The sequence below is a fragment of the Scleropages formosus genome, chromosome 10 (genome assembly GCF_900964775.1).
Source record: "Scleropages formosus chromosome 10, fSclFor1.1, whole genome shotgun sequence".
Lineage (NCBI taxonomy): Eukaryota > Metazoa > Chordata > Actinopteri > Osteoglossiformes > Osteoglossidae > Scleropages > Scleropages formosus.
Window position 1 is genome coordinate 29,485,223 of NC_041815.1, and position 26,814 is coordinate 29,512,036.

At 45.8% G+C, this 26,814-nt stretch overlaps 1 protein-coding gene across 1 annotated transcript; it reads left to right on the forward strand.

Annotated features, from left to right (window-relative positions):
• The first annotated feature begins 1,211 nt into the window (after positions 1-1,211).
• Positions 1,212-26,049, forward strand: rasa2 (RAS p21 protein activator 2). Its single transcript, XM_018748731.1, has 24 exons — positions 1,212-1,570; positions 5,065-5,188; positions 6,370-6,473; positions 6,704-6,798; positions 10,213-10,289; positions 10,549-10,632; positions 10,759-10,831; positions 11,153-11,229; positions 11,882-11,983; positions 13,069-13,222; positions 13,322-13,464; positions 13,547-13,661; positions 13,740-13,814; positions 14,224-14,347; positions 15,655-15,761; positions 15,996-16,082; positions 16,464-16,541; positions 16,635-16,708; positions 16,833-16,939; positions 19,880-19,962; positions 21,056-21,264; positions 21,827-21,930; positions 22,072-22,255; positions 23,592-26,049. The coding sequence occupies exons 1-24, from the start codon at positions 1,513-1,515 to the stop codon at positions 23,620-23,622; spliced, it is 2,469 nt and encodes an 822-aa protein (XP_018604247.1). The 5' UTR covers positions 1,212-1,512; the 3' UTR covers positions 23,623-26,049.
• Positions 26,050-26,814: the final 765 nt, after the last annotated feature.

A 26,814-nucleotide genomic window follows, 5' to 3' on the forward strand; every position in this document is an offset into this window, starting at 1 on the left:
GAATCTGGGTTTTTTTCCGAACTCAGTATCGTCACTATGACCTTCTCGCCTCCCAACCTGGTTTGACCCGGAAGAGGAAACAGCAAAAGCAGCACCGCGGGCAAGGCCGAATTCTCTCAGTACTTTCTCTTCACGACTGACCCGGAAGAGAAAGTAGCGCCACCGAGAAGGAGGGCAGTGTGTTTTTCACTGATTCTCTGTCAAGTCACTCACGTACAATGCAGTCATATTTACTTCTCGAGTAGTTTGTAGTTACAGAAACTGGCGACATACCTCACGTTTTGGTTAGTGTCTTCGTTATAATTAAACATTATTTCTCGCAAGTTGTTGACATAATTAAATCAGCAGATGGTGCCTACGCACTATAATAACGGAACTAATATTAATTAAGATTGTTGTGGGACACCAGTGTATCCAGTGGTGTCAACCCCAGAAAAATTCACATAATATCTCGCCGTGGCCAGAGCTCCGAACGAAAGAGCCTTCGTTAGGTCATTTGTTGTGGGAATTTGAGAGTTAAACCGTTTATAAGGATCTCGTAGCGCCACCTGCTGGACGGACTGGGAACAAGGCCAGGTCCCCGAAGCGGTGTCTGCCACAAATACTGACTTACTTACTGTATAATAACATCGGTTTGTTTTAGCAAATTCTTAACTATGGAATTCGCCGCAAGCTGAAACGTTCTAGCTCGATTCGTGAAGCTACTGAATTACGTATAAACGCGTACAGAAGTTACCGATTCTTCGATGTATTTTCGTACATTGACAGGTTTAATACATTTCGAAGGCGCCTGTCTCAGAGAATAATACAAAGAGTGCATTACATCAACAGAAGGAAAGATTGGACGAAGACACGTGAGTTTTGTCTTTGTATGTTGCATAGCATTCTGGCAGTTGCAGAAACAGAATTTCGTTAAACTTTATGATGACAATAACTTAAGTAATTGAGTTGTAGTAACGTTGGCAAAACAGCGATACAGAGAATAAACCGTCTCGATGAGAGTGTCAAGAGTTTTTCAGTGTCTTTGTTGTTGGATCCACTTTTAAATTGAAATTCTCGTCATAATTTTGCAAAAGAAAATTCTCGGCATGTGAAGATAAGTTGCTCGTATTTAAACCATAAAATCTTGCTTGGAAGCACCTAAAGTTGATAGTCATGTATCAGCAAGGGATAGTGTGTGTGTGAGAGAGATCACTCATTCATGATTGTGTGTGTTGCCTCCGATTCACACGACGCTTCAGCGCTTCTTCCGTTCGCCCGTCATTCTCACAACTTCCGTTTGTTCTGCGGCCCGAGTCGCTGTATCGATTCACACCAGCGCCCGGCGTGACGTCATAGTGACGTCGCCCTGATGTCGGCGCGTGTCGGTGTGAGTGTGTGGCCAATGGGCTCGCAGCGCCCCGCTGGAGGCCGGGCTTCCAGGCCGTCGACTCGCCTTCAGACGGATGTGAGAAGTTGAATGTACAGTACGCGCACAGACACACACACAGACAGAAACACGCCGCTCGGACCATGGCGGAAGAAGACGAAGCGAGGATTCGGGTCCTACAGAGTCTGCGGGGAAAGATCTGTAAGTGTGACCACCGGTGCGGGGTTGGTGGACAAACAAGCGGACTTGCGGAGGGAGGGAGAGGGCGAGACGAGACGAGACGACGAGGCGCGGCGAGTGGCGGACTCACTCACTGTGCCGTGTGCGGCGCTCAGATCACACCGCCGGCCGGCCGGCCGACGTCCCAGCCACGCACACACCGGGACCGGCCGTTCTCACCGGGCCTCGCCAGCCCACTGACTGAGCGAGTTCGCTTCGGCTTTCGGCGCGGCGCTGTGCAGAGAGTAGAATGTACTCACTCAGGTGTATGTGCGGTGCGGTGCGCGGCGCGGCGTGTGTGGTACTGTAGCTCCGCGCGCTGCAGCAGAGCGATGCCCGAGACGAGAGAGGCGCGTGAACGCCGCGCCACGGGGCCATGTTGCGCTGCGCGGATACAATGTATCTATTCCACATGATTAAAGAGCGACGAAGCGAGCCGCCGACGGGGAGACTCGCGCACCACTGTCTTCCTTGGTGCGACCGGAGAACCGTGGCTCAAATAAAGAGAAATATGAAAATATCACTTCTCCGTTCGCCGCTGAACTTGCGAAACGCTCGGGCAGGAAGTGCAGCGCGATCGGCCGGGTGCTGCTACCCTGTTTTTTACACCGGCGGAGCGCGCTTTAAAGCCGCGTCTTCACGCCGTACACCTCTGAGACTCTGTATCGAACGGAACACACACACGAGCTTATTTCGTTGTAGAAAGATGAGCAGATCAACTTGCTTCTTCACGTTTTCTTTTTAGTTACATACAAATTCCGAGACTCTGCCTGTAAGAGTCTGTTCACCTGCTGCGCCTGTCGGAATCCACTTGTATGAAAATAGTTTATTCACAGCCGACAGCAATAAGAAGAAGCTCTTAAAATTGTGCTTTTGTCGAAAATCACTTGGTTAACTTTTATTCCTGAGAACAAAATTGTGGTGAGACACACTGGCTCCTGCATTGCCAATGGGCCAATTACAAATCTCAGTAGATACGAACACTTTCCGTTTTACTTATTTCAACTGTTTCCTTCACTTCTTGCCTGTTCCTAAAAGTTCTCTCTTTAGCAAAATCGGTGTGAGTTGTTCACACACAGAGCCCATCGGAGGTATTAGAGTGAGTACCCAGAGTGACCCTGACCGTGACACCACCTTATTCAACGAACAAATGAAACAAAGTGCATGTGACTCTATTAAGTGTTTATCGATTGTGATTAGTGGCTAAGGTGGCTTTGGAGGGATGAACAAAAGGAGTTGTGGACAAATCGCCAGTCCTAGGAGTGTTCGTACACGGAGGCGCCTGTGTAATACCTAATTTGAGGTCTGGGTGTTGGAGGACAACGCCAAGCTCGTCCTTCTCCGACATATAATTACCTGCATCTTTCACGTAAAACACAAATCCAATAATGTGAATGTTGTTTTCGAACGACGTCGTCTTTCCTGACTAGTAATGGTCTCTCGTAACATTTGTCTGGCCTAACAGGTACTCGCGTATGTCACATTTTATTAGCTAGATGCACAGCTGACTTTGTTTTTGTACTGTTGATCATGTAAACGCAAATTTACCTTGGTCTCTGGTTTTTTGTTTTGTGAACATAACACGGGCAGTGTTGACTGCCAAACAACAGTTTTTAACCAGTAAGCTGACGTTTGTCCCTGACAGATTTGCCTTGTGTTGCTTTACCTGGATAAGGACCTGTGATGTGTACCTTGGTGGATGGGGTGGCCGCAGCAGGACGGCTACTTCGCCTTCTCGGTGAACGGCCGTTTCTTCGTTCCCACCCGTTGATCAGTGTTGAATGGGAGTGTGATCTTGAAGGCATGCGGACATCTGGCCCTTGAGGACAACTCGTGTGACCCCGTGAGGCCTGGCTCCTTGCTTTGCGGTTCCAGGTTATCATGTTGTCCCTCCTCCCTGAGTACAGTGTGTGTGAGAGCGTTGTAATGTGCAGAACCCTGCATGTGTGACAGACTTGTGTAAGATAGAATGACACTATTGGTCCAATATGTTTGGCATACGTGGAATTTTGACGTGTTCGGTGTTCATGCCGCACAGAACGTAACATAAAAGTCAGAGTAAATCTAAAGCATCAAAGTTTAAAGAAAATAATATTAAAGTAGTACAGTTATGTACGGGGGTGTGTATGTGCTTAAAGTGGAAGTAGAAGTGGGATTATTAACTTTTCACTGTCTATCAGGTGGATCTTTTTGAATATTTAAGCGTATCTGCGTATCTAGTGGTGGCTCTTTCCTGTTATTAGCCTGAGAGGAAAGCTGGATATTGTTTTTCACCCTTTGATAAACAGTACCTGTTTGCGTGTTTTTTTTATCTCGTCCATCAGTTTTCATCTGTTCCCTTTCTTCACGTTTGTTCGTACATGTGTTCACACTGCATGCTTTTTTTTTTTTTTTTTTCCCCTCCTCCCTTCTCTTTTTCTTGGTGTAGTTTGGGCAGTTGCCTATTTGGGCAGCTGAGCCTGGGTTACAGTGAGGTAAATGTGCTTGCTGTTCTGCTGTTGCCCCCAACAGCACAAGTGGTGCAGGTGAAAGAGGCTGTTTGGACTCCTGTGTGTGTGTGTGTGTGTGTGTGTAACAGTTACCCTGGAAGAAAGAGGTTCACCGTTGGTTTATGATCTGATTCAGTTCAAACCATAAATGACTCTTCCTTTTTGTGTGACACGGTGTAGTGAATTGGTGAATTTAACCTGCTGTGTGTGTGTGTGTGTGTGTGTGTATTGCAGTGCTCTGCCGTGTAGATGTGTGAATGACTTTAGGGAGTTTACTGCAGTGCATCTAACACTTTAAGTCACCTTGGATACATGTGTCTCAAGTACCAGTTAATCACTTTGTCACTTTGGAGAAAAAAATCTGCTAAATGAATAAATGTAGTAAACCAATGTTTTTACTTGTATACAATTATTTTTCAAAATGGCAAAGTTGAAGCTGATATACTGTTGCCACCAATAGCTTCTTCACAAGAAGTGTCCACTGCCTCTGTGCGCACGTGCGCTGGACTCTTGGTTCGACGTAGGGCCTGCGCTGCTCCCGTGGAAGGACCACGTTAAGTTCCTCCTTGCAGTCAGTGTGTCTGTGTGCAGCTTCTCGGCCGATTGAGTAAAAGTTTCTCGGGAAGAAGGCTCGGCACTCGCTCTGTGAATCAGCGCTCCACAGGAAGGCGTGAGCATGCTGGGAGGAAGCTGACACTGCAGGCCAGTAACCACATCTTATGAGCATCTCTTCTCGACCTTGCCCGCATCCGCTTTGTGTGGTCGTGGCCTAGTCTGCTCAAGTGCCAGGACCCTAAACTCCGCTTGTAAATACTTGACGGTAAAACAATAATTTGAAGGGAAAAAATTCGATGTTTAAATATCAATACACAATGTTCTGTTGTGGGTCCTCTGCTGAGGTTCTAGTTTTGTGAAACGCTTCTTCTGAGCTGCTGTAGATTCCTGCAAACATGACTGAACAGCAGGAGGTTTTTAACTGTTTGGCAGGTGATGCAAAGAACCTGGCTTCCTGCTCTGGGTCGACCCGCCTTAGAGATGCTTGCACCTTCTGCACCATCAGCTTGGACCAGGAGGAGGTCTACCGGACCAAGGTGTTGGAGAAAAGTCTCAGGTAACTTTGCTTGGTTCTTTCACCTTGTCATACAGGCACTGTGTCGGGTACGAGTAACGGGGATGATGGCGGCGATGGGCAGAGCAGCATCTTCCCTTGTCTCATGTCCCGGACCCCATCCTCCCTGCTCATCATCTGTCCACCATCTGTTCTTCGCCTGCTGCCCCTCCATCCCTGTCTCTTCTCCCGTGTTCCTGAGGACTGCTGTCCGCCAGGCCACGGCTCTGTGCACCTCCCCTCAGTCAGTGAAATGCGGCGCTGTTACACAACAGCGGGTTTTATTTTTATGAACCATCCGGAGGCTGCTTCTCGTTCTGTCAAGAGGAAGCACATCCACCCACGCAGGCTTGCTTTCTCTTTCTCTTTTCCCTCCAGATAGGCGGAAGGTCTAATCCTCCGACTAATGTGAGTGATCTTGCACTTCATAGGAGCCCTCTTGCTCTTAACGTCTTTTCTGCTGAATCAAGAATTGTACATGAAGTGGGGCAGGAGCACCATGGGGTTTGTGTAGCTCCTCTGACATCAGTGTAACAAACTTATGTGTAGAGACACTCGGCCTCTAACTAATTCACTGTAACACACAAGTTGTACCACATGTGTGTTCAAATTGGCCTTCAGCTGAAAAGAGAATAAATTCAGTAAAGTTGAGTTCCACATTAGAACTGCCTTTTAAAGTTACGTTAAACACCCAGTTCCTTATTTGGCAGTGAATGTGTACAGTTGAAAAAAGGTAGTACCCCCTGCAGGACCCCCATCACTATACCGTTTCCCACAGGTTTCATCCTTGAGTGTCTCCCACTGTTCCCTGTCTGACGGCTGCTCTCACGGTTTTTCTTCTTCAGCCTGTGACACGATGCGATGTAACGTGATGAGATGTAAAGTGAGCGGTGCTGCTCTTAGGTGTGGGTGTGCGGCGATGCGGTCGACTCTCTCGGGAATCGGCAGCTCTGGGGTTCTCCCTGGCTCCTCATCGCTCTAGGAACCTTTCTAGTCAATAATTGTTGAAAAAACCCTTCAACCATCAGTTTTTTTTAATATGCTTTCTTATTATATTTTACAAAAAAGTCTGCCTCGGAAGGTTTGAGCTTTTGTTCGTAATCTTTCCTGCCTTTTAAATGCGAAATGTGCTGTGATTCAATAATATGTGAGATGAGTGATTGTCCCACTCCTCTATTGTCCAGCCCTTTCTACGGAGAAGATTTCTACTTTGAAATTCCACGACCGTTTCAGTATTTGTCCTTCTATGTTTATGCCAAGACTGTTTTCCAGCGGGACCTGCCTATAGGTGAGCCAAGTGTGCGACGAGTGTGTTGAAAGTAGCAATATGGGCTACAACGGCACCTCTTCTCAGTAATTTTCTTTAATATAAAGCAACATGTTTCGACAAGGTGCTTTACTGACGCCTGTCCTTTATAAATAGAACACTTGTGTTTGCACTGTGTAGGCTGGACCCTCTTATCCTTGCAATAATGCACGTTTGGGGTGTCTGTGTGGGGGGGGCTCCTGCGATTCCAGGGAAAGTGTCGATCCGTAAAGAAGATCTGAGTCAATACAGTGGGAAAGAGCACTGGCACAGCCTGCAGCCTGTGGATGCAAACTCTGAGGTCCAGGTATGACTTTGCGGAGCATCTCTGCCCCTGCACTGTAACGCACACATACGCTCGCCAGTGCACCTCATGCATGTTTTTGGGCTACGAGAGGAAACCGGAGCACCTCGAGGAAACCCACATGAACACAGGGAGAGCATACCAATACTGTACAGACTGAGTAGGGTTGAACCCACAACCTGTTGCACTATCCAGGCCCTGTGCGACTCCAGAACTATTTCTTGCGTTTCCATGCTGCCCAGTTTTCAAAACAAATTTTTAAGTGAAATGACAAAATAAACTAGCTATTATGTAGTTAACATGACTTCTATGAAACAATTATGATATAGTAAGAATATGGTGTGTTAAGCCAACAAATAGCAACTAGTAAAATTTATTCACTCACTGAATTGCTGCTATAGTGCCTGTAATTGCCAAAATTGTCTAATACAATCATCGGGAGCAGAAAGATCCGGAATTTCGGTTGCATCGATTCCTGTGCTAAACCGTGGCTGGGTTTTAGACCAGGCTGCACGGTAGTCTTAGGTGACGTGATGTGACGTGATGTTAACCAGCAGATTGGAATTTTGTGAGGAACAAATGGAAGTGAAATCGCACAAAATGCAAAGACCTCAACCAATGGGCAAAACGTCTCGGCGCTCCAGCGAGATCCCAAGCTGCTCGAGGGTCACCCACCACGGTGAATTTGGCTGAGCTCGCGGTGAGGTGCACTCAGATGAGCTAGCAGATAACACGAATAACGCGCTCGTGCCAAGCAAGTAGTAGTAGTGTGATGCTCAGCAACAGGTCGAGACAGAAATATCCCAAACAGGAACAGGTCATTTGCATAATTTGCACCCGACAGCCAATCCGGAGGCACTTTTGACTGCTTTGTACTCATATGATGGTTAAAGGTGGCAGCGAGCCTCCCACACGGATGTGAAACATGTATTTGACACCTGTGGTGTTTCGCTGATAGGCTATTGAAATACCACAGGTTCATTGAGAAAGAACTTATCACACGCTGCCTACTCGACCCACTGGAAGCCTCATTTATAGGTGTTGATTTTAAGTTGTTAGCAGGTGGTTTTTATTGCGTATGTCTGGTACAGATGTGACCGCTTCGTCTCATCACGCTCTTTGTTCACCTGCGAGAAAGCAGGCAGCTGAATACTAAATAGGGATATTTTGTGTTTAAAAAAAAAAAATACTTCACGAGCAGATCTTTGACTGTTAGAATTCATCCACCAAGTATTTTTTTATACATGTAAAGAATTGTGTGAAACTGACACTAGACGTGTACATATGAGGGTTAGTTTAAAAAAAAAAAAAAAAAAAACATCCGCAGATATTTTCTTTTTTTAAAGAAACGTTATTGCAGACACTTTTTAACTTGGACTCGTGTATCTCAGTGTAGAAATGATCACTTTGTCCAGTGGTCATGAGCTCAGAGTGAATCACACCGTTTGTCTGAGAGTGTGTGCAGTTTCTTGGTTGGCTATCAAAGCAGGCGTTCAGCACTTGGTACGACTCGAGTGTCGCGACGAGGACACTAAAAATATAAACACCACGTAACTAGACTCGATCTCACATGAAATTTAAACTTTGAAGCAGGAACATTAAGCTGCTTTTATTGTTTTCAATGTATTGTACACTATATGGAGTGAGTGTAAAGAATTTTAATTTTTTTGTTTCTGTGGGTTCTAATTACGAAAATGTCTCATTTTCATGCTGCGTTGATCCAAAGAAATTTTTAGTTTTTACCTGTCGAACAGCAAGTGTCTCGTTCGGATGGCCTACGGCAGTAATGGAAATTGAATTCAAACCAGTATCTTCAGTTTAGCCCTCAATTTATCCTTTTTACCCCCTACTTCTCCTGCAGTGACATGAGCACAAATATGAGCACATCATCCCTCACGTGACACATTTTCATGGTTTGAGGTGTGATGTTCAAAGGCGGAGCTGAATTTGGAATTTAATGTCGTAATTTAAAGAGAGGCTGGAATTAAAGCAGATGAATAACCTTGACATTACTTAATATTTTTATGGAAGTACACAAGTTAGTGATTTTATGTTTTTTTTTTTTTTTTTTTTTTTTTTAAAAAAAAAAAAACAAAACATACTGTCCTAGAACAGTGACTTGAATATTGTAATGCTGAATTGCCTAAATCGCTGTGTGTGTGTGTGTGTGTGTGTGTGTGTGTTAAACTGTGTATAACGGTAAAATGTGCTTGTGGGTGATGTGAGTAGTTACATGTACTCTGTAACTTGTATTTAACTAAGTTTCTGGAGAAGTTGTTCTTTTCCAAGGAGCTTTTTGGCAACAGAACTTTATAGCAGTAAAAGCAGTAACTGTGTTTCATTGCGAACCAGTAACACCTCCTCGCTGTCGCCTTATTTCACGGTATTTTACTGGCTGTTTCCAGCTCGCAGTCACAGTTTTTTCCTAAACCAAAAGCCCCGGAGAAGTTTGCCAAACAGTCTGTTTTGGTTGAAAATCACATACACGCGCACATCAACTGAAACCGCTTGTTTCACACAGGGTCGCGGGGAGCCGGAGCCTAACCCGGCAACACCGGGCGTAGGGCTGAAAATCCTCAATGTCAATTTTTATGACAATGTGAACAGACTTGGCACTTTGAGATTTTTGTGATGTGGTGTGTGTGCGCACGTGCGTTCATGCGTGCTGGAACAGTGTTGGCTCTGCTTTCAAGGGTGTTGAAGCAACAGCACAAAACAAATTGAATAACACAACTACTGCACTGTGGAATATCACATCGCACCATGGATGAATGGATGGCTGGATGTTTCGTACCATTGTGTCGCATGCAGCTCACTGCACGTGAGCAGTGTCTTGAAGTCTAGGAAAGGTTCCGATTCTCCGTGTAAGGAGAGCGGTCAGGAATTAGTGTTGACCTTTATCTGGTTAGTCCTCTCTAGCTGTGGAGGCGAACTACAGAAAATTCACAAAGGTGTGTTGAGCAAATTGCTGATTGCAGGTACCTCATCAACGTGTGTGTGTGCTGGCTGCACATGTACATCGATTCATTTAGCTGACACTTTTCTCCAAAGCAACTTACGATGTTACCTTATTTATCCATTTATACAGCTGGGTGATTTTACTTGAGCAATTTAGCGTAAGTATCTTGCTCAAGGATACTATTGCTGGAGGTGCGATTTGAACCTGCGACGTTTGGGTCCAAAGGCAGCAGCTGTAACTGCTACACTACCAGCTACCCTATTATACATATACTGTACATATATAAAAAATTAAATGGTGTGTGTGTGTATATAATATATATATAAGAAAGGCTGATAGGTAGGATGTCCTTTGTAAGTGGTAACTTGAGGAGTTCCTGTCAACTGCTCAGGGGGCAGTTCCAGCAGGAGCTCTGAAAGCTGGTGTCTTTAACTACCATATCCACCTCTGTCCCCCAGGGGAAGGTTCACCTCGAAATGCGGCTGAATGAAGTGATCACTGAGAACGGATCCATGTGTCAGCAGCTGCTCGTCCAGTGAGTTTTTAAGAAAGGGTAAAATCCCACAGTTCCACGTGTCTGCTTCCTTCTACGTGATTTCGGTCGTGTGCCGAGACCGAGACGGGAACATCAGCTGCTGGCCTCCGTCCCACAGGACCTTCAGTCCTTCTCCTCCCACACTCTCCTTTATCCCTGCCTTGCGTGTTTGTTGCTTTCTGTTGGCTTTCCCTCTCACATGTTCTCGGCCTCCAACGTAAACGCTGATGTTGAAGGTGCTGGTTGTGTTTGTGTGCAGGATCATAGAGTGCCAGGGTCTGCCGCTGGTCAACGGGCAGAGCTGCGACCCCTATGCCACCGTGTCACTAGTAGGACCCGCCAGGTAGCCTGGAACACATCTGCTGTACCGTATCACCGAGTGCCAACTGGCTCACGCAATCCTTCTGCCAGTTGACTTGTCGCACTGCCGAGATTCCGGATCGTTCTCATTTCCGATTTGCGTCCTCAGGTCTGACCAGAAGAAGACCAAAGTGAAGAAGAAAACTAGCGACCCTCAGTTTGGGGAGACGTTCCATTTTGAGGTACGTTTTCACACCCACAATTTGGGTGTACCCCACCGCAGAGTGGAGGGGTCGGGTGGCCTGAATTCACTTCCGATTATATTGTGTTGTGATGGAAAAAATTAAAAAGGTGGAAACTTGTATATTACAGCTGCTTTAAAAAGAAGTGTATTTAAATGATTTTTAAGATGAAGTTATAAGGCCATGAGCTATGGGTGACGGAGCCCCACGGGAAACAGAGCGACACCAGTCCACTGATGGAATGTGGTCCATACCTTGGGGGGCCTTCTCACGATTGAGGCACGTCAAGTGCGTGTGTCTGAGTGTGTGTCTCATTGGCAGGTGACGCGCTCCAGCAGCTACACAAAAAAGTCCCAATTCCAGGTGGAAGACGAGGACATCGAGAAGCTGGAAATCAAGTGAGTTTCCAGCGTCCCTGTCGTTCAGGCCGCCGTCACAATGATGTTTTCAGCACTACGATGGTACAGCGTCTCGGCTGAAGGACGGGAGATGAGATGCGTTTGTGCTGCAGCCGCAGGTCCTCCTTTCCACATGCCTCTCATTCCTTATTTTCTGCCCAGTGCTATCTGATCGGTAGCAGATCCGACATTTCTTTGAGGTGCGAGATGCACGCCGGTTCACTGTAGACACAACAAGGACCGGCGTGACGTGTGAAGATGGTGTGGTCTGATGGGGCAGGGTGCTCTACGGTAAAAGTGCTGCGTCTGGGGTGCGTTCCCTGTGTTCACCGCATCTGGAGGTGTGCGTGTGGCTCTAAAGGAGGAGACACTGGCGCTAACTCTGTCCCCAACTGTCTCATTTGCACGCTGATTTTTCAGCAGAGTAGGACAGGGCTCAACGGAAAGAGGTAAAAAGAACAGGGTGGTGGGGGGGCTTTGTTTGCATGCCTTGGTTGTGCTGCGGTGCCTGTTTTTGACCATCTTTTTTAAGGCACTCTTTTCCACACTTGTCTGTGTGTGTGTGTGTGTGTGTGTGTTTGCCTTTGCGAGTCATCTGGACTTCTCCTGCTCGACTCATTTCTAAGTCGTCTCTGTCCATCTCACCCCCCAGGGTGGATCTGTGGAACAACGGCAACCTGGCGCAGGATGTTTTCCTGGGAGAGACGCGCGTGCCTGTTAAGATCTTGCGCAACGACACCTGCCACCGGGCTTGGTAAGGCTCGTGCTTCTACGTTAACGGCCGTTCTTTGACTGGCCAACGTTCAAGTGACAATGCCGGGAAATCTTGTAAATCTGTTATAAATATTTTTGCAGGTATAGACACCTACATTTGCATGTGAGGCAAATTTGCGTTTCCGGTCAGTGTCCTATTGTGAATTGGTGCCGTGTTTACGTGTGCGTAGCGCTGAGCACTGTGGGAAGGAACGCCATACTAGTCTCTGCTCTCCTTCACTGTGGTGCTGTCGTCATTTACTCTTAAAAAAGACACGAACGCGAAAGGTTTCTTGGGCTCGTCACCTTCTGAGGTGTCACTTTTCTTTTTCTAACTAGTTAACTATTGTTTGTTACATTTACGGTAATTTATGATAAAATATGAAAACTTTTTATTTGAAAAATGTTTTTCTCTTCATTGGGCACACATCTACAATATGGTGTTTTATTGCAGTATTTGCAGTAAAACGGTAACTTGAGAATATTTGTATTGTCCTCTTGTAAGGTAGGAATGATATTTCTCACAGTATTTGGGTTTTTTGTGTGTGTACTTGGGTCCTCCTTGGAATGATTTCAAAATAGGAAATACTGGGAAAATTCCATTTGTCATTTCCTTTTACGAATTTTGAGACTTCTTGGAATGAATTAAGTTTGTAAACTGAAGAAAGGGTGTAGTCCTTTAGTAGATGCTTCCCCCCAAGCCACTTACTATTAATAATAATCTGACGCTTTTATCCAAGGTTGCTTAGTTTTAGATACACTACAGTAAAGTCCTTAGTCATGTACACATTTATACATTGTGTATTCATATATATATATAGCACAGCAGCGTAACACACTCTCACAATAAGAGCAGCTTAGTCACCAATATACTGGAAATGCATCTTTGGATTGTGGGAAGAAACCAGAGCACTTTGAGGAACCCCGTGTGAGCATGGGGTGAATAGACAGTTACAGTTTAGGAGCTGTGTGGCACCAGCGCTACACACCCAGCACCCTCCTGCTCACACTGCCGCTGTCTGCGCGCACGCACACACTTGGGTTATTGCTGGCTACTGGTTTACTGCGTTGTTTCTTGGCCTTCAGGTATTTGTTACAGCCGAAAGGCAACGGCAAGACTTCAAAGGTGGATGAGCTGGGCTCGCTGCGTCTGAAGGTGACTTATACGGAGGACAACGTTCTGCCATCAGACTATTACACACCCCTCCGCACGCTGCTGCTCAAGTCCCCTGAAGTGAAGGTAGCGGCTCCACAGCGACTGACAGGCTGTGATCCTCATGCCTTTGCTCGCCTCTGCTTTCCCTCTCATGTGGGTCCGTTTCCATCTGGGGTTTTCTAGCCCATCTCTGCGTCGGCGGCCCACATCCTGGGGGACATCTGCCGGGAACGGTACGTGCTGCCCATGGTGCGGCTGCTGCTGCATCACAACTGCCTGGTACCCTTCGTGTCTGCTGTGGCTGCCATGGAGCTGGACCACACGCAGTGAGTGACCCTCAGGACCGCGGGGTATTGCCACGGAGTTGCCACGTTTGTGTGCTGCAGCCCTCAACTCCTGTTTTCGCAGGGAAGCCAACACCATTTTCCGAGGAAACTCCCTGGCGACGCGCTGCATCGATGACATGATGAAGATCGTAGGCCGGAGCTACCTGACCATCACCCTGAAGCCTGTGCTGGACGAGGTGCGTCGCACTGAAAGCTCCACACAAGCTCAACTGGCCTCGTATCCTGTTACTCTACATGTTCTTTCTGTTCTCCAGATCTGTGAATCCAATAAGTCGTGTGAGATTGACCCCATGAAGCTGAAGGAGGGAGACAATGTTGAGGCCAACAAGGTAGGGGATGGACCCTGGGATATAAACAGAGGGTGGTCTCAGTTATCAGACAGAGGCAATGGGTGTGCTGTGCACTGCAGCCCAGTCCCACACTGCACATTTATGCTTCCACTCTTCATACTGATTTTTCCCCACATTTCCATTTAGTATAATTGAACATGGCAAGTGAAAACGGAAATAGTAATGGATATAATTAATTTCCATTCAATCTGCAGTTTGACCCCCAAACTGCCTATAGGTCCCATTTAAATAGGATAATCGAGTCTAATATAAAGATGGTAAACATTACATTATGTGGTTTGCAGAAACACTTAGCATTCTACCCTTTTGGAACCAGAACTTCTGTGACAACTAAGGTTGTGTGTGTGTGTGTGTGTGTGTGTGTGTGTGTGTGTGTGTGTTTATGCAGGAGAACCTCCAGCTGTACGTCCAGAAGGTTTTCTCCTCCATCACTCAGTCCAGCGCCAGCTGCCCCCCAGTCATGTGTGATGTGTTTCGCTCCCTCCGACAGATGGCTTCCAGGCGCTTTCCTGGTCAGTCCACCTTCCTCACCTTCACACCAGGACTGCTGGAATCTCCCCTGCCCCATCCCCCTCCACACTTCACGAAACAGTTGAGAAACTAGTTAATAAAGAAATGTTTTTTGTGACTTTAATATAATTTCTTCAGTTCATTCTTTCTTTTATCATTCTTTCTAGCAAGAATGTTTGTTAAATTTTTCATGAGCTTTTAGGGGAGGGAAAAAAAAGATTTGGGGGACTGGTTCAGGAGAAAAAAACTGAGCATGCAATCAGTTTCCTACCCCTGCTAGACATGTTCATTTTTTCCCCAAGTGTGGAGGACATCTGCTGTGTGAGCAATTTCAGGAGCTGTAAGGTGACCCAAAAACCCTTCACCAGGTCTGGTCGAAAAGCAGCTAGTAGATTGTCAGGTGGCACAGTGAATGGCGCTGCTGTCTCTCCACAACTGGGTAGTGCGAGAGGATGTGGGTTCGATCCCCGCTCAGTCTGTGTGGAGTTTGCACATTCTCCCAGTGTCTGTGTGGGTTTCCTCCAGGTGCTCCGATTTCCTCCCACAGTCCAAAGACATGCTGTTCAGGTTCACCCATAGTGTGTGAGTGGCACGGAGAGAGTGTGTTCCACTGATGTATGGATGAGTGACCCAGTGTAAGCAGTGTATCTAGCAGTGTAAGTCGCCACGGTAAATAAGGTGTGTGGGCTGATAACACTACATAGTTCATTGGCAGTTGCTTTGGAGAAAAGCATCTACTAAATAAATAAATGTAAATGTCATCATGCCATGCCAGTGCAGCGCTCCCATTGGAGTCACTCCAGCGAAGCATATTTAACCGAGTGCTTAGATGTGTAGCAGATATAAACTGCAGGTGTTTACACAGTACCTTCAGATTCCCATTATTGCTAATAATAATATTGTTGCCTTTGAAATTCAGTGAGGCCATGCAAATGGTCTAATGTTACAAAGCTTTACTTATGTCCAGTTTTCACTTGTTCATTGTTCAGTATGTGTTTAATACTATTTATAGTTAGCATTGCCATACTGTGTCTGATGTAGTGGTGCAAATTTACTGGCAGGACAGACAAATCCAGAGGGATCGGTTGAGTATATTACTGTTTTGCTGGATGTGGCCGTCAGGCTCGCTGTTGCGTTTGGTCACCACTAGTGGGCAGCAGAGGCCTGGCTGCAGCAGATTGCTCTCGGTCAAACAGCCTCGGGTGTCACGCGAGGCCGCCTTAGTTTACCACGGGAAAAACGGCAGATCAGAGTACCGCAGGCACAGGTGTGCAGAGCGCAGCAGTAACTCCCGTTCCCTGTTTTTCAGACGACCCGCAAGTGCAGTACTCTGCCGTCAGCAGCTTTGTGTTCCTGCGCTTCTTTGCCGTGGCCGTTTTGTCGCCACACATCTTCCAGCTGCGTCCTCATCACCCGGTACGCATGCAACGCGCTGCTGGAACTGTTCTGTGCTGCGATATTTAAATGTTTTACGGTTGTGTTTTACACTTCCATCTATCACGAAAGTCATCATCATTTAATCAGCATTGTTCTTGAGTAAACTAAAGCAGTGGAAGTGTGTATGGAGCACTGATTGAGGATGAGCGTAAGAGCATCTTAGATGCATATGGGGACCCCCCCACAGCAAGTGATCTCTCTCCTCTCTTTCAGGACACAGATGTTACTCGGACCTTGACCCTCATCTCCAAAACCATTCAGACTCTGGGGAGCCTGGGCAGTTTGTCCAGGAACAAGCTAGTATGCTGGCCCTGCCTCTGCCACTCATTCCGTTGTTACTTTTTCAACCTGTTTTCATTAACTTTTATAGCAAGGCAAAAACCGAATATTGAAAATCTTCCCCTTTTCCAATCCCGACTGTTGCTTAATAAATTTTGGTCGCTTAGCTAATGTTTTCTCCAAGGAGCATTAAAACTTTGCCAGATCCTATATATTTTACTGCAGCACGTGAAGTTTGCTCAGTCCCAGTACCAGCAGGATCATCATCAAATTATAAACTCATATGTGAAAGACATGATTTTGTAATCCTGTGAATTTTGTAAAATTGAAAAAATGGTTTAATAGTGCAGTGTGTACAATGAGTTTTCCTTGTTTCTTTGTCCCCCCCCCTCCTCATCACAGTCCAGTTTTAAAGAGTCGTTCATGTACGATTTCTTCAAGTCTTTCCAAGAAGATAAATACGTGGAGGAAGTTAAAAAGGTACTTTGCTTCTCGGCCTGAGCGTCCATTCGTGTCGTTCCTCGCCCGTTTTGTTGTGTGAGGTGTGTGACCCATGTTCACTCTTCCCTCCAGTTCCTCAACGAAATTTCCTCCAACGTGAGTAAGGAGTCCAGCGGCATCGAGGACTCCGTAGTTCTCAAAGAGGGGTGAGTATGACCGGCGCTGTGTCGTCCTGAGCAACGTGTACCCCACACTCGTCTACTTGTCTGCGTCTTAAGTCGCTGTGCAGGACCTGTAGGGCATCGTGGTATTGTACTTTTGTCCCGGCAGGGAGGTCCAGAAACGTGCGCAGGGCAGAAAGCGGATCGGCAAGAAGAACTTCAACAAGCGCTGGCTCTGCGTCACCAACAGGCAGCTCTCATACCACAAGCAGAGGGGTGAGTCCATCCAGGTCCCTCTGGGTCACCTGCCATAGTCCTTACCTTTTACCATTACTGGGGGCAGCTGGTAGCGTAGCAGTTAGAGCTGCTGCCTATGGGCCCAAAGGTTGTTGGTTCAAATCCCACCTCCAGCTGTTGTACCCTTAAGCAAGGTACTTATCCTGAATTGCTCCACTAAAATTACCCAGCTGTATAAATGGGCAAATAACTAAGTAGCTTCATGCTATAAATTGCTTTGGAGAATGAATAAATGTAAATCTGCTCTCTTAATTTGTGTTTTTAATTTCTCTTTACTTTTTAAACCATAACCTGTCTCTTCTGTCTTTAATTATTGACTTTAGCTTAATTTTTAAATTTGCCTTTATGTAATGCTAAGTTATCTCCTGTACCTTTCATTTTTGCATTTGTTCTTACATTTTATTTCCCTAGTGAATTTTTAGTTTAAACTCTACCCTGTTTTTCATTTGCTTTTCCTCATTAATTCTTGCCTTATTTGCCTTATTTTATTTTGTTGTTTTTTGTGACAATAGCCAATCTCCTGCCCCACTGAAAGAATTTCCTTGGTTTTTACATTTCTCTTTTTGTGACAGCAGCATTTGAAGCTTGAATGGGTGTGTGTGTGTGTGTGTGTGTGTGTGTGTGTGTGTGTGTGATGCCCGTGGCTGCTGAAGGTCCTTTTGTGGTCTGGGTCTCAAACTCATACTCTCCACTCCAGCTCTGGTGTTTTCCCCACCACCAACTTTGTCTCGTTGGACAAGACGCGTTGTGTCCTCACGCAGCACAGAGCTGCAAATCTGCGCTCAGGGTCACAGCTCACTTTGCTTTCGTCTGCTCCCCTGGCACACATCTGCACGATAACTCATGGGAAAGCTGTGATGCTGAAACGGTTTGATTGGTTTTCTGGAATTTGCATGGAGAGCTGGAAGGCCATGAGAACGCAGTAATGGGGAAGTCAAGGGCATGTAAAGTGTGTTTCCCTCCTTGCTGGCAGACGAAGGAGGGCAGGTGAGGTCAAATGTCCACCTTCTCATTCCCGCATGGGCAGCAGGACATGCTGGAAGTGTCCCCGTCATTGGCACAGCCCCTGTTTTAAGATGGTCAGAAAGGTCGCCTGCAGGGGGCGCTCTGCACTGGTCCGCACCTCCCATGTGAGGTGAAGCCCTGGGTGTGTTGGGTGTTTGCCGGGGGTTGTGCCCCCGCTGCCTCCTGTTTAGTTTTTTTAATCTAATTAGGCTGCAGCAATGATCCCTGATAGTCTGGTAAAGTTTCATTATTTTGTTCTGTGGAAGTGACAGAGCCATGATGGAAGCTGTAAATTATTAATTCACACACAGTTTGATTTGTTCTGGCTTTTGGCACATTTCCTGTGACGTGTTCTGATTTATTCATTATGGATCTTTGCTGCTTTTAATGGGAACCAGTCATGTTCTTGTTTGATGTCGGTGTCAGGAGTGTGTCTCTCTCTCTCTCCCAGTCTGCTCTCTGTGTGTGTGTGTGTGTGTGTGTGTGTGTGTGTGTGTGTGTGTGTGTGTGTGTGTTTACCTGCCGCAGAGCCGAGTGTTTCCTCATCGCTCCAGTCAGTGTGGCATTGCAGCTCAGCTTTACAGAGTATCACCCAACAAAGTGCCTTGTTCCCTTTTTTAGCTGTTGTACAAATATAAGCAGGAATGCTATAATGCTGTGCACTCAAGTAAAATACCATAGTTCCGCAAGGCCAAGTGACACACAGCTTATGTGTCTGGCACCACCATGTTGCTGGTTTGCATCCTTCCAGGAGCTCTGATTCAAATAGCAAATACACAGATAACCATACCAGATGAGTTGACTGAGCTGTCAGGAGATGAGGAGGGAAGTAGCTCTCAAAGAGATGGGTTCAAAACCCTACCCTTCTGGAATGTGGGAGGGATTCAGTAGCTCTGAGGGACACAGGGAATTCATGACACTACAAAAGTAAGAACTTATGGGCTTTCAGTTTTGCACCCTTTGTGAGTGAAACCACTTAAATAACATTTTTAAAAAAATTGATTATTTCTGGACCTTCACTCACTACAGCAGCAAAGTGCACCTGGAGCCTCAGTGCTTTGGCTTCTCCTCCGTATCGTGTGTGTGGAACTGTAGAGGGATTCGTATCTTGCTCTGAGAAGACTGGAAAATAAGATCTGAGCTCCTCTTGTAGTCAGCAGTTTTTCTCCAGAGTGACTCAGTGATTATTAATGAGTGTTTCTCATACCTGAATCCAAGGTGATGTAGTGTTGGGTAAAGTATGGTAAAGTACCTGTACTCATTCACGCATCTGTACAGCAGAGCAGTGTAACCCGCACATGCATCCACACAAAAGGCAATTTAGAGTCACCAGTCCACGTGCAACACGTCTTTGGGCTGTGGAAGGAAACCGGAGCAGCTGGAGGAAGCCCACACACTCGGAGAGATCACGCACACTCCTCATAGACCTTTTGGGGATGGAACCCACATCCAGCAATATTGTCGAGGCCCTGTGAGGCACCAGTGCTGCCTCTTGTTCCCCTCCATGTACGAGACCCTGTCAAGCTGGCAGGTGATGTGTGTTTGGCTCTGAGAAGCTGGAGCTCGCGGATGCCATAACTCCTGAGCCTAGTTTTTAGGAGCTGCTTCTTCTAACGGCCATTTCATAACACACAAATGTATGTTTCTTGGCGCAGCTTTTATCGGAATCCAAACATGCGCCTGACAGACGTTACACATCAAATTCGTTGAGTTCGAAGCATAAACCTCTGTTTACACTGGAAGGCGGCACTGCGCTGATCAGCCAGCGCCGCGGTATTGCCGCTCCCGGGGGGGATGGAGGGGGGGGATGGTGGTTACTGCTTTCAGGGCTCCGGTTCCTGCGTGGAGACTGTGTCTCTTTACTATTCTTCCCTCCTGCAGGGGGCGCTCTAACAGCTGCTTCCTGCTTTGCAGGAAAGGAGCCGCTGAACGTCATTCCAGTGGAGCACATCCTGGGGGTGGAGAAGCTGGACGAGAGCGCCTTCAATCGCAAAAATGTGAGTGGCGTGTGTGTCTGTTTTCTTAAAGCAGGTGAACGGCTGCTGACTCTCATGAGTGCCCCGCGGAACATTCCCTATTGTCTTTTGGTTATAGTTATTTATGTATATTGTGTTTGTCATATTTTTAAACTATTTTATTGCTCGAAATGAATGAAAAGTATTAATCCCCCGAGTGTTCATTACCAGGGGGCCCAAGCAGGATGCTGCTGAAGGTACATAAACATTCAGAAAGGGGTCTGTCCAGGAACATTGTATCCCAAAGACGGGATGTGTCCCCCACAACGTATTTAAAAAAAAAAAAAAAAAAAAAAAAAAAACAGGTTTCAAGTTCATTCATGTCTTGCACCAGCATGTTGTTGGATATTTTCAGGATGTTTCGGCTGCCCTAGTACACACGCTGTCGCAGTTGAGCTGTTGTACAGATCTGACCAAGATTTTACACTGGACCCTCCTTTGTGTTCCTCTTCATGCACAACCTGGGATTGTTATTTTAATAGGAACAGAACAGCCCTGGGTCACTGGAACTGTTGCGCATGCATCTTCACATGCATAAACAAGGACAGAAGGATGTTATTGACAGGTGTGGTCAGGCAGTGCTCTCCGATGACTTCCAGATGGGTGTCCGAATGTTGGCCAGAATTAATGTGGATAATTGCGTTTCTAACGGAACAAAGTTACACTTGTGGCTCAACCACATGTTTACAGGAGGAACATCAGATTCAGACCATCAGTCAGATTCATTTCCTTGCTTAATGCAGTTTTTGATGAAGTTACGTTCTCTGGAAGTTCTGTACGTTGTTGTTGTTGTTGTTGTTGTTGTTGTTACGGTCCTAATTGTAGGTAGATTAACATTGTAAATTGTTTTGGAGAAAAGCATCAGAGGAATGTAGATGCGTTCTGCAATATCTGGACACCCTTCAGGAGCTTCTGATGTTGTACCCTTTTCCCCCTGAGTTCTTTTATTTAGCTCACGTATGTTTTTTTTAAAGATGTTTTTTGAGGAAACGAAAGTACAAGTTTATGAATCGTACAGTTTAATTGGACTGGGAGTTGGCTCGGCATCTCAGTAATGACTGCATGTCTCTGACAGATGTTCCAGGTGATTCTCCCGGAGAAGCCGCTCTACATCCAGGCGAGTAACTGCGTGGAGGCCAGAGAGTGGGTAGAGGTCATCAGCCAGGTCAGTCGCTGCAATGAGGGTCGCCGCAGCCACTTCCACCCCTCGGCGTACCTGTCTAGCGCATGGCTCTGCTGCAAGGCAACCTGTGAGGACCAGCCGGGCTGCAAACCCTGCACCATGTACGTTCCCCTCATTGGACCCTGTGGTTCTGCTGCTGTTCCAATTTTAAAAAAATAATATATGAGCATTTTAATCCACAAATTACAGCATGTATTGTATGTGACGTTCCATTAAGCTAAATGGGCCGACTTAAAGCCAGCAGTTTTCACTTTCCTCTCTGTCTTAAATGTTCTTGGTGGCACAGTGTGTTGTGCTGGTGTCCCACATCTCCTGGGTTGTGTGTTTGGACATGGGTTCAAATCCGGCTCAATCTGTGTGGAGTTTCCACGTATTGCCTGTGTTTCTGTGGGTTTCCTCCCACATCACATGAGTTTTCAGATGAGCTGGTGACTCTAAATTGCCCTGTGTGTGTGTGTGTGTGTGTGTGTGTGTGTGTGTGTGTGTGTGTGTGTGTGTGTGTGTACGTTTACACTGTATAGATGTGTGAATGACCTGGTACCTTAGTCTATCACACAGTGTAAATTACCTTGTACACAGTTGTAAAGTAAATACTAGTTAATCCCAGTGTGTTGCGCTGGAGAAAAGTTTCTCAACAAAGGCATTTAAATGTCTCTCCTTCAGGCTCACTTTGGCGAACCTTCAATTGGACATCGACTGTGACCGTGAAACAGAGAGGATCTTCTCCCTGTTCTCTGCCAACATCTCCAAGCTGCAGAAGATGGAAGGTGGGTCTATGTCTGGCCGACCACTCCGCTTGTGGTCCAGGTCACAAAACCAGTGCGCAAATGTCGAGACGCGAGGGGTTGTGTGCTCAACGAGAGCAGCACAGAGCGGCTGTGATTTTGTCCATCTGCTTGTCTCTCCAGACGCCTGCGCCAGCATCGCTGTGTATCAGGGTCCCCAGAAGGAGCAGGAGGAGTACTCGCTGTTCACCATCCAGGACCCCAAGGAGACCTTCCAGACCATCCAGCAGATACGCATCGTCTTGGAGGACTTGCAGAATCAGCACGAGGCCTTCAAGAGTGTGTTAACTGCCAAGTATGGCAGCCAGTAAGTGTCCCTGTCAGCCGCGGTTTGTCTGCACTCTGTCACGCACAGACTGCGCTTTAGCAGCCATGGTGAAATTCAGCTTCCTGAGCTTTATTTGCTTGTGTAACTCTGTTTACACTCATCCCCATTAACTGTTCCCAGTTCGTTCCCAAAAACCAACCGTATGTCAAAAAACTGGAAAACTGACTTATTCTGTAATTTTTTTCATTAGTTCGTTTTTATTTCTTTTGTAGAGCGCTCTTCTTACACAGTGACACAGAGATGAACAAAGGTTTGAGACAATAAAAAACAAATATGCCTGGGTATATATTAAATTACTACAGTTCCAATTAGTGGAAACCCCATCACACCATAAATTATGCCAAATGTCATAAGGAAGCAGCAGTGTAACGCATTAAAGTTTCATAGTTTCACTCTTTGCAATTTGCTCACACAGCATAATAACGAAAAAATTTGATTTACTCCGTCGCCTCCACAAACTTCTAGTTCTTTTTGCAGTTACAGTAGAAGACATGGGCCTTTCGTATATCAGGCTTCTACACCATTCTGCATCTTTTTTTTTTTTTTTTGGGACCTACATTTGTAATAGAGATAATGAGTTTCCTTTCTTTGTTTCATTTTGTTTAGCTTTTTCCTTCCACTTCTAAATTACACATGCTAAAATTAAAGATTTTTATTTAATAGTTAAATTTTTTTTCTTGGCCCCTTTGTTGTTGATGGTGTCAGGACCCCCTACAGAGTGCACATTCTGGGTCTGTAAGGAGAGGGCAAGCTCTTTGTGGAAATTTCTAGTGTATATAATCTTTTTATAAAATGTTTTAATTTGAACTGGGATTTCATAAATTAACCGTAATGTGGTAGTGTGTGTAAAGTGGCTTGAAGGTGAAGGCTGTGTGTCACGTTTGAATAAGTGAATGACTATATTAAGGCACAGTGCTGTGTCTTTCACATTACAGATCGAATGTTGCGGCCCTGTCTCTATGCGGCAGGCAATGAAGACAGTAAACTAGACAATCCAGCCAGATTAGTGATACTAATTATCTTTGATGGAATACGTTAAACAAAAAAATTGTTGGGAGACTCAATGATACAGGATGAATGTTTTTGTTTAGCTGACTTTTTTTTTTTTTTTTCCCTCATTCAAAACATTAAGCTTCTTAGTTATTTATCCGTTTATACAGCAGGGTAATTTTTACTGTTTCAGTTCGGGTTTTGTGTCTTGATCAAGGGCACGACTGCAGGAGGTGAGCTTCGAAACTGCCTCAGCGGCTCTAACCACTGTGCCTCCTGGGCTCTTTCTGAACAGGCCTAAATATTTTTGTCTCTCTCTCTAAAGGGAGAACCCCATAGTGGGGAAAGCAACGTAGCCCGTGGTCCCTGCTGGCCCAGAGCGCCAGTGACGGAGGTGGAAACACGCGGACCGTTTGACACTGGAGAAAACGCACTGACGATGCTGCTCAGAGAGGGAGGACCCGGGAGCCTTGCAGGTGGAGATCATGGCACCGCACCGTCGACTTGAGGTGGAGCGCAAGGAGACGGGCTCCCTCACAAAGGCCAGGACCTCATGGATTCCTATAGAAGAAGAAGGGATGAGAAGAATAAAGGCGTCGGCCTTCAGCAACCACAGAACCTTAAATCTCTCCCAATCCTGCACCTTTATTTATTTCCTCGGAGCTGTGAAAGCAGATGCTGTCCTGTATGGGCAGAACTTCTAACGTACTTTATTACAAAATTATTTTTTTTTAAATGTCATGCGTCAACAATCAACCTCGCTTTCACAATCCTCCTGTCCTTGCTGTCTGATCCCTACAGACGTGGTAAAATGACGGGTAGCGTGGTAAAGGGAGTGTTCTGCCATTCTGTCTGTTGATTTGTTTGAACTCCTTTGACCGAATGATTAACAGAAGTTGCCTTATTTTATTTATGGATGTACAGAATAATCAACTTTTGATATTCTTGGGGAGGAAATGATGGTAAAGCACTTTAAATGTACGTTTGGAATATTCCAAATGAATGATAATGATACTTAGTATCAGTTGCGCTCCTTATTGATCAGTTAAATGATCGACTCTAATGTTGTAAGTCTTGTACAGTGAAGTTTGTATCTTTACTTTTTTATAGTTATTTTTCTGACACCAAAGAGGACCATGTTGTCTCTCTGAAAGGGCAGCCGTGTGTTTGCGACGCTTTTGCACGCGAAGAACTCTCTCTCTTACTTTGTTCCCCTACTTGTACCAGAAGCGCTGTGAAGAAGGGGCTGCTTCCGGCTGCCCAGCCACTCTCGTGCTCTCTCGTCGTGTTTTGCACCATCGCCCCCCTCAGCACAGCACTCACCGGGTGGAAACTCTGTTTTGCCCCATTGTGGTTTTTCGCTCGTTTTCTCATTAGCTTTACGTCTGTCAGGCGAAGTGGTGCCTCCAGAACAACCAGTACTAACTTGAATTTTATTCCACTGTGCAAGGGAAGCATTTATTCATGTTTATACACAACAGGGAACTTTGTGCATCCCCTCCCCCGCAGTGCAACCTGTTTTTCAGAATTTACATATTTACTCTATGTGGTACGCTTGGTAAACAGTCAGTGTTTCCCATGTGAAGGTACTCTGTCCCGTTCACACCAGTAGGTGAATTGGGATGCTTCAGTCTGAACACTGGGAGTTGTGTTCCTACACAAGGAGTTGTCATGAGGTCACTCGGCTGATCTCACACGGTACTTTTATGCACGGGGACAGTTCACCGCAGTACAGTACTTGCTGACCAGTGTAACTCAGCTGGTCAAACTGCACTGTGTATGACATAATTTTACATTAACATGCAAGCTCCACGCCAGTGTATGAGCGCTCATGTGTGTTGTCTGTATGATTCTCTGCCCACACATCGCTGACACGCAGGTCCGGCTCTGCTGTGATTTAGTGTTTTTCTGACACATCCCCCTAACTGCTCATATTGCTGCTGTTCTGATGTTTTTTTATTCCAACACCTTTCTGTCCTCAGCTGCAGTTAGATGATATATAACCATATGAAGTTCTGCATGATCACCAGTACACAAGTCCATGCACACACACACGCCATCCAATTTAAACTCTAGTTGATGTCACATTGATTGCTGTTTCACATATTGAAAGTTGCTTTGACTATTAATTTAAATGTCGCAGTAACACAAAAGTGAATTTTAGCTAGGCTTTAACCTTGTTTCTCCAGGAGTTTGAAGCTTCTAGAAGGATCTTCTACATCATTCTTGGTGCCTTAGAGGAATGAAGCTCTTGAGGGCTTTGTGCTGCTCCTTTGCAACCACCGAATGTGGGTGTTTCCGCTGAGCTGCCCTGCCTATAAGGTTTACCAGGGTACCAGTAGGGGTCCCAAAGAAACCAGAGCGTCTGTCACAATCAGGCAATCGCCAGCCATCTCCATCACGCTGCCCCCTGTTCTGAATCATCTTGGACTAAATATGCATCTGCTTAAAGTGAAATAAATTTTGCAATAAAGTAAAATGAGATTCCTTCTAGACCCAAGGCTCTGAGATGCTTCAAAGCAGTTTTATTGAGCAGTAAAGTGGAAAGATCCCTGCCAGTTGTCATGTTTTGGAGTTATCTGGCTGTTTTGGAGCTGTTACTCAAGATGTATAAAGATGAGTTACTGTGCCAAAGGTATGAGTATGGGACACTGGTCTGGAAAAACACCCATTAGACTCAGTTGGGTGTCAGCCCTTAATATTCTCTAAACGTTTCCATGTTATGCAGAAACAATTCACTTCAAAGCAGCTTGTCGTGGTATGTTTGTTACTATATGTATTGGATCATTGTATTTTCTGTTATTTAAGCTTTTTTAATTTTCTGTAACAAATTAATTTTCTCTTTCTCAGAAATATTTTACAATAAACACTTTTTAAGTCTTCACTCAGGTTGTTGCTTTTAATTGAAGGAGCTGTGTCCTGGCAGCCAAGGGTGTGGGGTGGGGGGCGTGAGAAAAAGATGCTCCTTTTCCCTGGGCGCCTCTGGGTTTCTGTCCTTGCTTTGTCTGTCAGGGAAGCTGATCAGCAAAGACTCGCTGTAAACATTCTCATTCTCCTTGAAGTTAGCTGCCTGTCACGAGGGAATTTGGGTTTTTGCCACATCTACAATTGCCAAATATCACATTTTGGAGTAATTTCCAGATTTTATGTGGCACCTTTCACATGCGCAAACTGATAACTTCAGCAGGCCGAGACCACAGATGAACACATGCAGCCCATGCTGCTGCAACCTGGTACCACTTGGCTACGATTCATCCTGATTTTATAAAGATGTCTTTTCAACACAGTGATGAACAAGTGATGTAGAAGTGAGGGAAGAGCCTGAGATGAGAGAATGGTTTGCAAACAGTACATAAGTAAGTTAACTGGGAGCGGAGGAGAGGAAAACAAAAAAACTCCCGCCCAACAAATGAAAAGTAAACCTCTGGGAGTCTCAGTATTTGCGACTGCCCACCCCTCCTGGACGTTCACGTGTTTTGCAATGTGCTGGTGTATAGAATTGGTGCCAGCAGAGATGAGTCTTAGTCTGGGTTCCAGGTGGCTCATCT